Source organism: Cavia porcellus, unplaced genomic scaffold, assembly GCF_034190915.1.
Source record: "Cavia porcellus strain 051 isolate PalLab524CR breed Dunkin Hartley unplaced genomic scaffold, mCavPor4.1 scaffold_28, whole genome shotgun sequence".
NCBI lineage: Eukaryota > Metazoa > Chordata > Mammalia > Rodentia > Caviidae > Cavia > Cavia porcellus.
In genome coordinates this window covers 5,601,781-5,615,217 of record NW_026947511.1, presented here as the reverse complement: position 1 = coordinate 5,615,217, position 13,437 = coordinate 5,601,781, and the positions used below count along the sequence as shown (strand labels likewise).

Here is a 13,437-nt window from a genome sequence, read left to right as displayed (position 1 = left end):
CTAGCAGGGCCCAGAGCACAAGCTGTGGTTTGAACTCTGCTGGTGACAAGACCACGCTGTCGATTTTTGGTTCAGCATGGTTAGGATCTGAGCCAGTTCAAGTGAGAGGAATGACAAGGGCTGCCACTGCTCAGCTGTTCAAAGGGAAAACTGGTTTGTTGAATAAGCTTCTAGGAAACAATTTGCATCAATTCTTTGGGCACTTTCTGTAGCTGCCACCCCCTTTCATAACCAGTGGGAACAAAATGCTTTATCCTTCAAACTCTCAGACACCTTGAATTTATTATCACAAGTCACTTGGTAACCTTGAATAAATTAACCATTTTGCTATGTCTTGCTCAACTGAGAAATAAGGATCATACAGGACCACTTCCTAGGGTTGTTAAGATTCAGTGGATAACAGGAGTCAAGAATTCACCATAGGGTCTGGTCCATATGAGCATGCAATAAGTGGAAACTTTACTCTGGAGTTTTGGGACTCATGTATGTCTCACTGACAGCACAGAAACAGGAATGTTACTCTCCCTGTTTATAGAATTCATTACTTGTTTTCCTGTTTTTGCTCCAGTAGTCTCCATCTTGATTTCAAAGGAATGAAAAGATTTTAACAGTGTTTGGAGGGACACTACTGGTTTTTATTTTTATTTTTGGGGGATACCCAGGGATTCATGCAGGCTAGGGAAGCACTCCACCACTGAGCTATTCCCCCAAGCTGATAGTACTATTTATTTAGTTTTTGAGACATGGACATATATGTTGTCCGGGCCAGCCTGGAACGGGGTTCAAGTGGTCCTTGTTTCAGCCGTGGTACTGGCTGTGACTGTGGGTGTGTATTACCATGCCCGGCGGAACAACTGCATAGCAAGACAGGTTCAGTAAGCAACGTTAGGAAATCCCTGTCCTGAAAGATCTTTAAAATCGAAATAGATACAACTCAGAGAAGAGCAGCCTATGTTTAAAAAATGCTTTAAACCACCCTCTTTAAAGATACCTCTTTATTGTTCTTTTCCACCACCTTAACTCCAAAACATTAGGAGCACAATTCAGTATCACATTCACTTTTGTTTTCTATTTTTTTGTATTTCTGCCCTCACAGATGATGTGCCTCAGTCTGGATTTTGGCTCTTTGAAAAACTGTTTATTGAACTACATTTACTGCGATGTGAGATCAGAAAGAACAAGGTGAGGATCCCAGCCCATTACCATCTGTCTGGTAGTTGAGTGCCACGAGTTGTATTCCATGGAGCCAGAATATGAGGGGGTTGGGGTTGGATGAATCAATGCGGGTGGCCGCGGGATACGTCCTCAGCAGCTGACCGGCGGTGTGCTGGATCAGTTTCTGAGAATACCTGCGACATAGACGTTTGGCGGCATTTTCATTCAGTGATGAGATATGATAGCATTTGGGAGTTCTAATGATAGCACTGAGGGAGGTGGCTGGGTTGAGAGGGGAAGAAGATTCCTCCCAGGTCTGCCGAATTCCTTCATAAGAACCTAAATTCCACAAAAGATCAGCCTCAGATTAGTCAGGAAAACTTTTATAACATGTAATACATCAGAATATATCTTACATTTTACTTGTGACTCATTTCATTATCTTGAAACAACATGGTGGCTACTGAGCTTTAAAACGTGGGTAGTAGGCTGGGGTACAGCTCAGTGATAGAGTGTATGTGTGGCATGAGCAAGGCTCTAGGTGCAATCCCCAGGACTCTCCCCCAAAATAAAATAGAATAAAATAAAATAAAATAAAATGAGGGGGCAGGACCGATTTAAATTAAAAGTCTGGAAATCCTTTCTTTCAGTACCTCATCTGCCCTGGGTATATTTGTACAAATATACGACAATATATATAAGCATATAAAACTTATAAAACAAAACGAAACAAACAAACAAAAAACCATAGGGAACAATCCAAACGTATCAACAATGAGGTAGTTAAATAAAGTATATTCACAAATTGAATATCATGTGAGCATTAAAGATAAATGTATAGAAGGGTATGTGAAAATTTACAGTAAGTAGAAAGTTATACAAGTATGCTGAGTTATATTGCATTTGGGATTATTTTAAAAAGGATCTAGTTTTTCTTGAACAAAACACAATAAACTCAACATTAGTAACCTTTGGGAAGCAGAATCAGTACACTGAATGGAAAAGAACTGTAATAATATTCTGTTATTTGAGCTTGTAACTATGAAAATTTATTATTTTCACAATAAAAGGTAATTAGAAATAAAATGGATAGATCTTTTGGGTAGGGGCACAGTTCCAAGAACCACTAGAATGTTTACTTTTGAGGCAAATGATGCTAGAATATCTTCAGTTAAGTGCTATTTTTAATGAGTTAAAAGTATAAATTAGCAATTAAAATATTTATGCCACACACAATTATGAACATTTATGAAAATAAAAAAGTCTTTACAAGTTCAAAGGAACTGCTTAGACAGCAAAATATCTGAATCATTCATCATGAGGATCAACCAAAGATATTGTTAAGAAGGTGACTTTACTTTTTCCAGATGTTTTGTTAAACGATGCTGTCTCCCCTGGGCTCATTCTTCCCGGATTGTTGCCAAAAATGGACTTCCTGCTTTTCCTTTCTTTTCCTCTGCTAGAGCCAGATGCATTTAGAGTTGACAGGCCTGTTCCCAGAAAATGAAAATAAATAAGCCAAAAACTACAGGCAAGAGAGCTCAACATTTTCCATCCTTGTTAATGTTTATTTTGAAGTCCTATTACTCACTTGCAACCAATCTTAGAAGACCTCCTAGAATTTTTAGCACTGTTAATAATAGTACTATAAGAAAGTATAATAAAGTTTTATCACTGTTGACAAATGCAACAAGATTTACATGCTTATTGCAGAATAATTATAAAATCTCTCTCTCATATACACACATCCCTAGTTGATTGTGCATCTGAAAGATTTTGAAAAACTGTGTGAAAAGAAAGTGTTGCTGTCTATATTTAATTCCCAAAGGCTATTCAGTTCTGAGAGATGAGGGCATGGCTACAAAACCAAGCTTTGGCATCATATTGCCGAAGTTCAGTAAGTTTGGTGTGAGCCAAGACTTACTACTCTACCTTCTTTAACCTTCGGTTCCCCTTCAGTACCACAGAATGGGTGTGACTATAGGGGTTCACTGATGGGGTTATCAAAGATTCTATGGGAACTGTATTAAGATGTGAATGAAGTTTCACGGCTTCTCTTTCTTACTTCGGATCCAAGAACTCCCTGGACCCTTCAGCCTGGCAAAGTTCTTGGCACACACAGGATCTTAGTACACATTTGTTGGATAAGGAAATGAAGCACACCACACAGACCTGGTTCCAGTATAAGAAGAGTGATTTAAAGACTCCAGTGAAACCAGAGTTGCCTCCAAATCATCCCTATTGTCTGTAATTATACTGTTGGAGAGTAATTTCTTAATTTGAAGCAGGAGGTCTTCTGTAATATGAAAATATGCTTTTCAAGAACACCATCAGAGAAAACAGGATACAGTGGTGTTTAAGAGCAAAAATGTTTGGATGAGTACACTGAAGCTGAGAGAGGGACTCTGCCTGGGCCCACGTCATAGGGAATAATAGGTAGCTAGAAGTCCTTGGCCATAAGTCAAACCAGGAAATGCAGTGAAAAGAACACAGCACTGGGAACTGAGACACCTGAGCTCTGGCTCTGCCCCTGCCCCTGAACAGGTTTGCGATCATGGAGACGTCCCTTTCTTCTGTAGCCCTTGGGCTACAGGGTCTTTGCTGGGTCTCTGCAGCTGCTCTGCAGCTGTTCACACGTTTTTTGAGAAGGGACTTGGGGCAATAAAAGGTGCAATACACTGAGAGTGGTCATACAAGTTATCAAGTAAACTTGTCAAACTTCATAGAGTAACTGAATATTTAATAGTATTTTTCTCATGCACATCAAAATTATGAAACAATAAATGTTTAGAAAGTATTATAACTGATTCCAGCAACAGAATTATAAGAACATGTGTCCTACAAACACATTTAACCAACAGACTTGGAATTTTAAAAGTAAGACAAACAACTGAATGCTTAGCCTGTGCCTCAAGTCAAAAGCTGGATGGAAGGACTTCTCAACCATTCCACAATTCTCTAATGGTACAGAGACCTAATCGATTTCACATATCTGTGGGACTCTTTACTCCTTAATTTCTCAGTGCTCGAGGACAAAGTCAGTAGAACGGTTTGCGTACATGTACTGTTGCCTCCATTTATACAGAATGAGAGATACGGGGTGCTTGTTGAACAGTGTGGCCCTTATACTTGATTCCAACACAGGATGTGGCAGGAAAAAGATTTCCTTCCACCATAAAACAGTTTCACTATGTGTGAATATCATTGCAGTGTACTTCTGTGACATAAGGTCATGCTCAATAAACCACAGGTAAACGGTAGCTTCTTGGGTTTCTTTGAAATCTTGGTTACTGCTTGCATGTTCATAGCTTTTCAATAGCATTTGCTAGCAGAGAAACAGCAGCAGCTGCCAAAAGTTTAAAAACAGTTTCTGGGAGAAAACTTATAAATTAAGAAAATTTTACCTATTATTTCCCCCTCCCAGTATGTGTGAAAAGGTCACTATTATCTAATTTTTAAAATAGATAACACCTCTGTCCCCTTGGCAAGCACAGCATAAGAACAAGTGCTTAAGTTAAGAAGCCAGGTTAAGAGCATCTTGGAAAGATGAGGGCTGGCATTTTGACTCGCTGCCTCAGGGCAAACATACGACCCTATTTCACATTCACACTGACGTCTAACTCCAGCTTTTTCCTGTCTCAGAAATCTTGTGGAAGGCATAGTCAGAAAATCACTTTTCCATAAACTTACTGGCTTTCTTGATTTTTCTACCTCTTAGTCTCCCATTTGTTGGACACGTAATCAAGTGAGTTTACTGACAACATATTGTATCAGGAGAGGCAGGATTGTGTGTGATTCACAGTGGGACTCTGGAGAGGCTTCATAGATCTACCCCTTACATATGAAATGAGCACTCTGGATGAAGTAGCTCATCACTGTAAGTTCACTGTACTTCTAGAAATGGCCCATTGGGAAAACTTCCTCCTCCGAACACATTGTCATCCTTTAGCCTTGTGGTTTGGGTGGAACCTCTGGGAAGCAGTGTGAGTCATAGGCCCCAAGTTAACAGACCGCTGTAATCCCTTAACTAAAGTGATTACTTAGCGTCCAGGCAAAGAACCCAAGGAGAAGCAATGAGGCTTCTGCTGGAAGTTCTGAAGCAACCCATATCAAATCTGAGTCTGTAGGTATGAAGTGCCAGCCTGGTACAGCTATCTTACAACCACATAGGAATGAAGCCAACACAGTGGCTGCAGGGTGACACTCAGGCAAAGAAAAAGCGTATTCCACGGCTAGGCTCTACCTGAAACTTGTACATCATCATTCTACATTGTTTAGTGCATTAGTCAGTAAATTCTCCTCTTGGCTTAGGTCAATTTTTGTGCCTGTCAAACAAGAATCTTAACTGACACATTCTGAAACCTTAAACAAATTACTCTATCTTAGATTGTTTGACTTAAAATGGGGATAATATCACCAACCTCACAGAATTACTATGAATAGTCAAAGACATCTGTGTAAAATATTTAGCATAAAATCTGATACTTCAGTGTTTAACATTTTAATTATTAGATGTTATAAATATTAACTATTATGAAAAAAATTGCTGGGTCTGGAAAGTGAACTTTTATGGTACTTTTTCCTCATCTGCATAAAAGCAAATTAAAATAGACATTATAAGATATTATAATTTGCTTATGTTTAGAAGCAAATTAGAAGACATTATAACCATTATTTGACAACACAATATAGTTATTTTGTTGTGTTCAAATGCCCAATTAGATAAACAGGAAATGTTGTTCACTTGGTATCTTTAAATAATATGACAAGATATGTACTCTTACCTGGAAATTTTACCGCTTGGCAATAGATGACAAGGTCAGAAAGCTCTGGTGCAATCTGTCTGCTCTCTTTTTTATTTTGAGGGAGATAAAATTCTTCTCCCAGTTCCATGTCATAAACCTATTATGGGAAAATGATACCATTTTACATGGAAGGTATACACGGCTCAGTTTTCAGTCTCTACAGGTCTTCATCTGTACTTCTCTGATATGACCTGTGTACTCCTCCTTGCCCAGTATTTATCCACATTCATGCTCTAACACCTTTCCTTAGTAAAAGCTCTCTGAGGGCAAGGGACAAGTCTAATTCACCCTTCATAGCCCTCATCATGTCCCATGATTTACCACAGATGGAACAGTCTTTCTATTCTCTGTGTCATTCCCCTGTGGACACACCACAGTCTGGCCACTATTTATCTTTAAAGGCAGTATCCCAAATGCCTTTAAAACTGCTTGAAATTCCCTGAACAACAGACTGTCCCTTAGTCTGACTGAATACTCTTATTTTTATCTGATTGGCCAAACTTTTCCTCTTGTGCATAATCTTCCCTGGAAAGCTTATCCTTGATTCTCTGATAACACATTTATCTACAGGTCTGTCCCTGTCCCTAGATCAGCTTCTGTCCTGCTTGAGGGCATGTCACATATACCTTTGATAGATGTCGGTTGGATGAGTCAATGAATAGCCTTCACCAGTGGCAGGTAGGCGCCCATATTATCACCCGAAGGACATTGGCATTAAGGGACAGAGAAGCAAAGATGAACAGAAAGGAGAGGGAGGAGGTGGCATACTACCTGAGAGTGACAAGGGAGCCACAGTCCCAATACTACGTACCAGAAACCATTTACTTACCTTCCCTTTGCTGCAAGCAGAGTGATCTGCTTTCTTTATCCTCTTGGGGATTTCTTCGTTGTACTCAAACTGAAGCTTGTCACTGCATGATTTAGTTTCAGGTCTGTCTTCCAGAATGTTGTCTGAAAGTGAGTTAGCAGGGTTCAGTGAAAAAGAACTGAATGCTTCACTTAAGAGATGCATGAACATCCTTGGGAGGACAACTGTACACTTGTACTTACTTATCTGCAAGACCAAGGCTCTGACTACATGTTACCAAAATGATGAAGCATAATTTCAAAAATTGGGTTGATATATTTGATTTCAGTTTAACGGACTTATTTACTCGTAGTTTTGGTAACACATAGACATAGTCTCAATAAGAATGCTAATTTTCATACAGATGACTGGAACTGTGCAAATATGAGGAGAGATATTTTGTATCAAGAGGCTGATGGCACACAAGTTTGGGGAGGGTTTAGCAGCTGAAGCAGTTTTAGATGATACATACATGATTTAAACATCCTTACTTCAAAATGAAGTTACGTGTTTTACTTTGAGAAATGTCAAAACCAGTGTGTATGTGTGTGTGTGTGTGTGTGTGTGTGTGTGTGTGTGTGTAGACTGTTAAGAACAATGCAAAGTTTTTACTATGATTAATTGGAAAATAAATTTTCATGACTGTTATTGATTATTAAGTGATAATAACAGTAACTAAAACATATATAAATATATATAAGCGTGAAAGACAATCTTATTCTTTGGTTTTATTGGCATTTCTATTCAGAATGACTCTAAAAGTGTTAGATCATGATTATAGTCTTTTAAAATGTAAAACAAGAAAGCTTATTTCTCAAGCAAGATTTATTATCTCATCAGGCCACAAATGCTTAGACCAAAATATCTTTATAGTAAATCAGGGCCATGCAGGCTGCCAAGAGTAAGTGAGATCAATTATTTCATTACATTTATATTCAGAGAGTGTTATAATGCATGCTAATCAGGCCCAAGAAAGTTAGAAACAGAATGTGACATTCATGCAGCTAAAATGGGGAAGCCCATTTCAAACAGTGTCTACCTTCCTGACTGTTAGGAGCAGGGGAAGCAGTAGGGACATCTGCCACAGAGTCAGGAGGGGTGTACAAATAGCAAGAATCCAGACAAAAAGCCAGATAAATTAAACCACGGCATGAAGTGGAGCATAAATGACAGCTCAGTTTACAAGAAATGTTCTGAAGATTTGATATTTTGACTATTAAAGTATGCTAGCAATAAAAAACACCAACTTTGTTAATCATGCCAATGGTTGCCATAGTCATGCTACATATTCGCAGTTACTGACTCTTGTGTTACTCCAGTATGACTTTATTTCACATCAACAAAAATCAATTAATTCATTAGAACATGCCTCCATTAGGTTGTAAAGTCAAACCTGTGTTCTAGTTTGTAGTCAAAAGTAATCAAGGTAAACAAAGTTTGGGTGATAAAATTCAATGAAATAAACATTCATGAAGAATGTATGATCCAAAAGGCAGAGTAACAACTCCTAAAACATATGACCTTTATTTGCCAATTTCCCCAGGGGTTTCTTGAAATAATTTTGTGGCTAGAATTACTGAACCTAACAGTAGCATACGGATGCCTTTAGATGACAAGCTACCATAAGGCATGTAAAACCTGCAAGCACTGTTTGGGAATCAGCCATTCAGAAGAGCCCTCAGTGAGATGGGAAGTACTATGTGGTGATAGTGGACTTTAATTGTCATAGATCATGGGTATTAGTGCTAGAAGTGAGAAGTGAAGAAAGGGCCTCACCAAACACTTAACAGAAACTTTTCATACCCTGTAAAGGCTCTAAGCCAGAGAGTGTGAAAAGACCAAGTTCTCACAGACCTCTGGAGCAGACTATGGGGGGCCCTATTGTTTACTGACACCCCAACCTATTATACGTGGGTTTTATAAAATGCATACAACTGTCTTAGAGATTCAGTGGTGTTAAGATTTCTCCAAGATGAAAGTAAATCACCTAGAGCCTTCTCCCACAGGTTATTTGCAAATCAAAGGCATTTATAATAATGATTTTTAAAAGCCACTTCTTTTCCTGTTTTCAAAAGAACAAAAAAACCCCTACAGGATTAATTTATGACAGTGAATGGAAGTGTCTTCGAGTGAACTACTTAAGCAAATGACATATGGATTGGTTGATTTCTTTTCATTTTGGGGGGGGGGGTTAAACAGGGATTGAATTCATGATTTCACGCTTGCCAGGTGATTGGTTGATTTCTTCTACAGGACATTATCACAACTGCAGTAGAAATCCATGGGGAAGAATAAGTCTGCATAAAAATGTCCACATTCTCATGAGTTTTGAGGAATAGGCTGTAAACAAACTGTCCTGACTCCTTTTAAGTTGGTCCTTCATATCTAATAAGATATGCCTCTTACCTTAAAGAGTTTCAGATCAATACATTGGACTTTAGTTGATATAATCAGTCAATCAGAGGGGAAAATATTACACAGAGGCTCTGGGGGCAGAAAAACATGGACTTGTCACCAGTGATGTAAGTTTGTGGAACTCAAACATGATTGAAGACAACCGAGTGTGAGGAGCACACATTTGGAGAAGGATGGGCTTGGTTACCTCAACTTTAGTGGCAAATAGTGACTAGATTGGGGATATCTATAGCTAACAAAAGCATTAGCCTATATAAAAACATACTCTAAGCACATTATGTTTATATAAATAGGAACCTTGACATTTTCTCATTAATATGTTGCTGTCTTTCAGAAGTTGCCAAAATGAAACAATTTACTATTAGCAATGGTGCTAGAGAAAGCATTTGGCAAACTCCAGCAAATTACACTAATTTAGGGCAAATTAGTTCTCACACAAGAAGAACCCTTCCTAGTAGTCTGTGGCTAACACCATTTATATTGTTATTTTGTGTTGTGTCATTAGCTATCACTCCTGTTTCTTCTCTTCGGTGGGGCTAGAAGGAAATGTCTTGTAGCTTGTCATCTGAGCATCAGAGAGGGAAGAAGACAGAGGTATCCTTCTTTCCTATACTCTAGACGGCCCGAGTAAGAGCAGACAAGGAGGGGGCTGGGGATTTAGTTCAGCGGCATAAGCGCTTGCCTTGCAAGCAGGCAGTCGTGAGTTCGATCCCTGGTACCGATAAAAACGAAAAAGACCAAAAACAAACAAACAAACAAACAAACAAACAAACAAAAAAAAGAGCAGACAAGGAGGAACAGAGAGCAGAGTGGTGATGCTGCCCCCTGCAGGTCATGCTGGAGACAAGATTTAGTCACAGTTAAAAATTCCTGCCAAGAGCCTCAGCCACATCAGAAACTAAAAGAAAGGGGCTGCGGATTTAGCTCAGTGGCATAAGTGCCTGCCTTGCAAGGAGGCAGTCATGAGTTTGATCCCCGGTACTGATTAAAAAAAAAAAAAGAAACTGAGAGAATGAAAACAGATTCTCTGCTATCATTCCATCTTTCCTCTAGAAGCTCAATTTAGCAATCACCCCTCCTCCATACACACACACAAACTGTCAGACAATTTTATAAAAAACTGTATAGTACTTAACTGTACTATATAAGACTGTACAAGACTATATAACTGTATAAGAATTAACTTTGTTTTGGGGGAAAATTGGAAGACTGTTCAACCATTTTCCTGTACAACACTGTTTTGTTTCTCTTACCGTCAGAAAGGGATTCATAGTCATAATCATATTCATCTTCGTCATCTTCCTCTTCCTCATTATTGGCAGGTGGGGGGTTGGTGTTCCCCCCATTGTAAGCCTGTGCTTGCATGGATGCTAACTGATGAGCCTGTAAGACAGCAATAATTAAAGTATGTGCCAACCTACTGAACTTTCACTTATGACTCTTCAAACTACATCTAATGCTCACCATGGTCACTACAAGTGGTTTACCCTATTTTGATTCCGTTGAGAGAGGAACAAATCGTATTCACTGGACATGCAATGTAAATACCTGGGCAAATGTCTACATTCCTAAAAGGCCAATCCTGGAGCTCTTGGAAACAATCACAAGATTGCTCCCTAGGCTCACAGGGCAAACCTGCCAAGAGAAACTGGTGCTCTGGAAAAGCATGACAGGCCCAAAGCACCATGCAAGTGAGACGACAAATTTGGAACAGTAAGTCTCTGCTAAGGAACCATTTTTTTTCTTTCTTAAAATATCTATAGTCCTCTGACCTTGAGACCAATGTTAGAATCTCTGTGAACAGAGCGACCAAAAGAATAACTATTAATTTAAAGAAAGGTTTTTCAACAGACTTTATCTGAATGCTACGTAAAATTAATTAAGCAAGTTTAGAAACTTTAATAAATTTGATATGCACAGAGAGGGAGGTCATTTATTAAATAAAAAAACCCAGAAGTGTGTGTATATACATATATATTTATTTACATGTATATATAGTTATATATATTTATATGTACATATAGTTACATGTAATTATACATAGAGCACAACTGTATACAGTAACATTAATAAAAAGCTAGATATTGGGGCTGGAGGTTTAGCTCAGCGGAATAAGTGCCTGCCTTGCAAGCAGGCAGTCATGAGTTCGATCCCCAGTACCGATAAAGACAAAAAAAAAAAAAAAAGCTAGATATTAAATGTTAATATATCAGGGGTTCTTGATCTGTTTTTGTGTCACAGACCCTTCTGGAAGTCTGTAGAGGTAGAATCCTCCTTCAGAAGTATGTTTTAAATATATATAATTAATAGGAATGATATTGAATGTGGTTATCGGAGATTTAAAAAGTTAATTTTTTAAAAGAAAATAGATTTAAAGGTGGGGAAGGGGAATGAGAGAGATGACAGTTTCTCTGGATGAGTAGGGAGTGAAAAAGAAAACTAGCTTGAAGCTGGGTGTGATGCCAAGTGCCTACAGTTTCTTTAGAGGTTGAGGCAGGAGAACTGCTTGAGGTCAGGAATTTAAGGCCGGTGGGGCCTTAAATAGTAGTAGAACTTGTTTCAAAACAAAAGAAGGTAAAATAACCTCATAAATTTGTGGGGCTAGAGATGCAGTTGAGTGGGTGGAAGAGTCCCTGTTTAGCATGTGTGGGACCCTGGGTTTAATCCCCAGCACCATACATACATACATACATACATACACAGACATACATATTGTGCTATTAGAATACATGTTTCCTTACTAACATGGTAAAAACATGTAATAGCAGGTCAAGTAATATTTTTGAAAACATAATGAACATAAATAATTCTTGGAGATAGTGACAACTGTAAAGTTGTATCTTCCATTTCTCCTGGTGACAATGACACAGGTCCCCTACATTTATAATGAGAAGCTCTGCTAAATTCCAGTTGGAGTTTACTAAAAATGAAGATGCAACTTTTTGCCATTTACACTCATGAATCCCCTGAGTTCTAATTGTGGAGCTTACCAAGGTTACGTAATATCATAATATAGGTTCTATTTGGCCTTGGTGCTGGGAATCCAACCCAGGGCCTTGTGCATACCAGGCAAATGTTCCACCACTACATACCCTTTCTTTTGTATGTTTAAAAAAAATTATTTCTGGGGAGAGAAAAGATGGCAGATAGATAACAGCACCTACAGAGACTCTCTGAGATAGCCAAACTCAATGCAGCATGGGGAGTCCCAAACAGAGTGAGATACACCCTGCTGACCCAGGAACAAACTAAGCTGGAAAAAAAACAATTAAAAATACAGTCCCGGTGCTACGACTGGAACAGCTACAGTCTCAGTGCCGCTGCTTGAACTCATGGCTTGAATACCCTGCAGCTGCTGCACCTGAATTGGCACAGCTGGGATAGCCTGCCAGTTTCAACTCACTGGAGACACAATGCTCTGAGAGTGGGAATCGGCGAACCGAACTGATAGCAGAGCTGGCAGGGAACCCTGCATCAACCGGTGGTGAGTGAGGGGAATAAAAATCCTTCCAAAGACAAAGAGGTTCCAACAGAAGACATTCTGGGACTGGGAAGACTGGCCAGAATAAGGCGCTGCAGTGACTTCAGGCAGATATTCCCTTCTCAGGCAGGACTGGTGGGGAGTACTGGACCTGGGTGATGCCACGGACTGAGGCCCAATAGGCTAGCCCTAACCAAGTCCCTACCTGGGACAGTGCACCCTAACGCAGTGAAGCCTTCAGTAGGTTGACCTGGAAGGGCGGGCCCAGCATAGGCTGCCTGGGTCTGTACCTCCTAGTATACTGTAGTGGGCAGGACCACCTAGTCAGCATGCTTCAGACAAACTGAGACTGACAAAGAAAGAAACTGGGTCTCCGATATATGCCTATATGGAAGGAACAAAAAATATGAGAAGAGGAGGCAACAAGAAAGGGTCCTCAGTCCCCAATCCTGAGAACACTGATCCAGGAAAGGTAAATGCAAAGGAGAATGAGGACAAAAAACATGCAATATCAGGCATGGCACCAATAGACATAAAGCAATATCTTCGGGACCTCATAGACGAATTCAAAATTGAAGTATTTAACCAAGTAAAGCAATATATAAATAGAATAGTTAAAGAAATGCTAAGCATCTCCCAAGAAAAAAGAGATGGTAGAATGGAAGAACAAAAAAAAAAAAAGGGAGAATTGTTTGATGGAGAAAATAGAGAAAACATAGAATACATGAATCAGG

The 13,437-nt window shown here is 39.2% G+C and overlaps 1 protein-coding gene across 10 annotated transcripts in view; it reads right to left on the bottom strand.

The window, feature by feature from the left end:
* The window catches only part of Plce1 (phospholipase C epsilon 1), a 349,441-nt gene that overhangs the window by 28,306 nt on the left and 307,698 nt on the right, over window positions 1-13,437 (bottom strand). For all 10 annotated transcript variants that reach the window (XM_063239388.1, XM_063239384.1, XM_063239383.1 and 7 more), the window contains 5 exons: window positions 10,476-10,605; window positions 6,790-6,911; window positions 5,940-6,057; window positions 2,514-2,645; window positions 1,204-1,494 (listed from right to left, as the gene is read on the bottom strand). In XM_063239388.1, coding sequence (XP_063095458.1) covers window positions 1,204-1,494; window positions 2,514-2,645; window positions 5,940-6,057; window positions 6,790-6,911; window positions 10,476-10,605 — 793 coding nt within the window. The remainder of the gene's footprint in view (window positions 1-1,203; window positions 1,495-2,513; window positions 2,646-5,939; window positions 6,058-6,789; window positions 6,912-10,475; window positions 10,606-13,437) is intronic.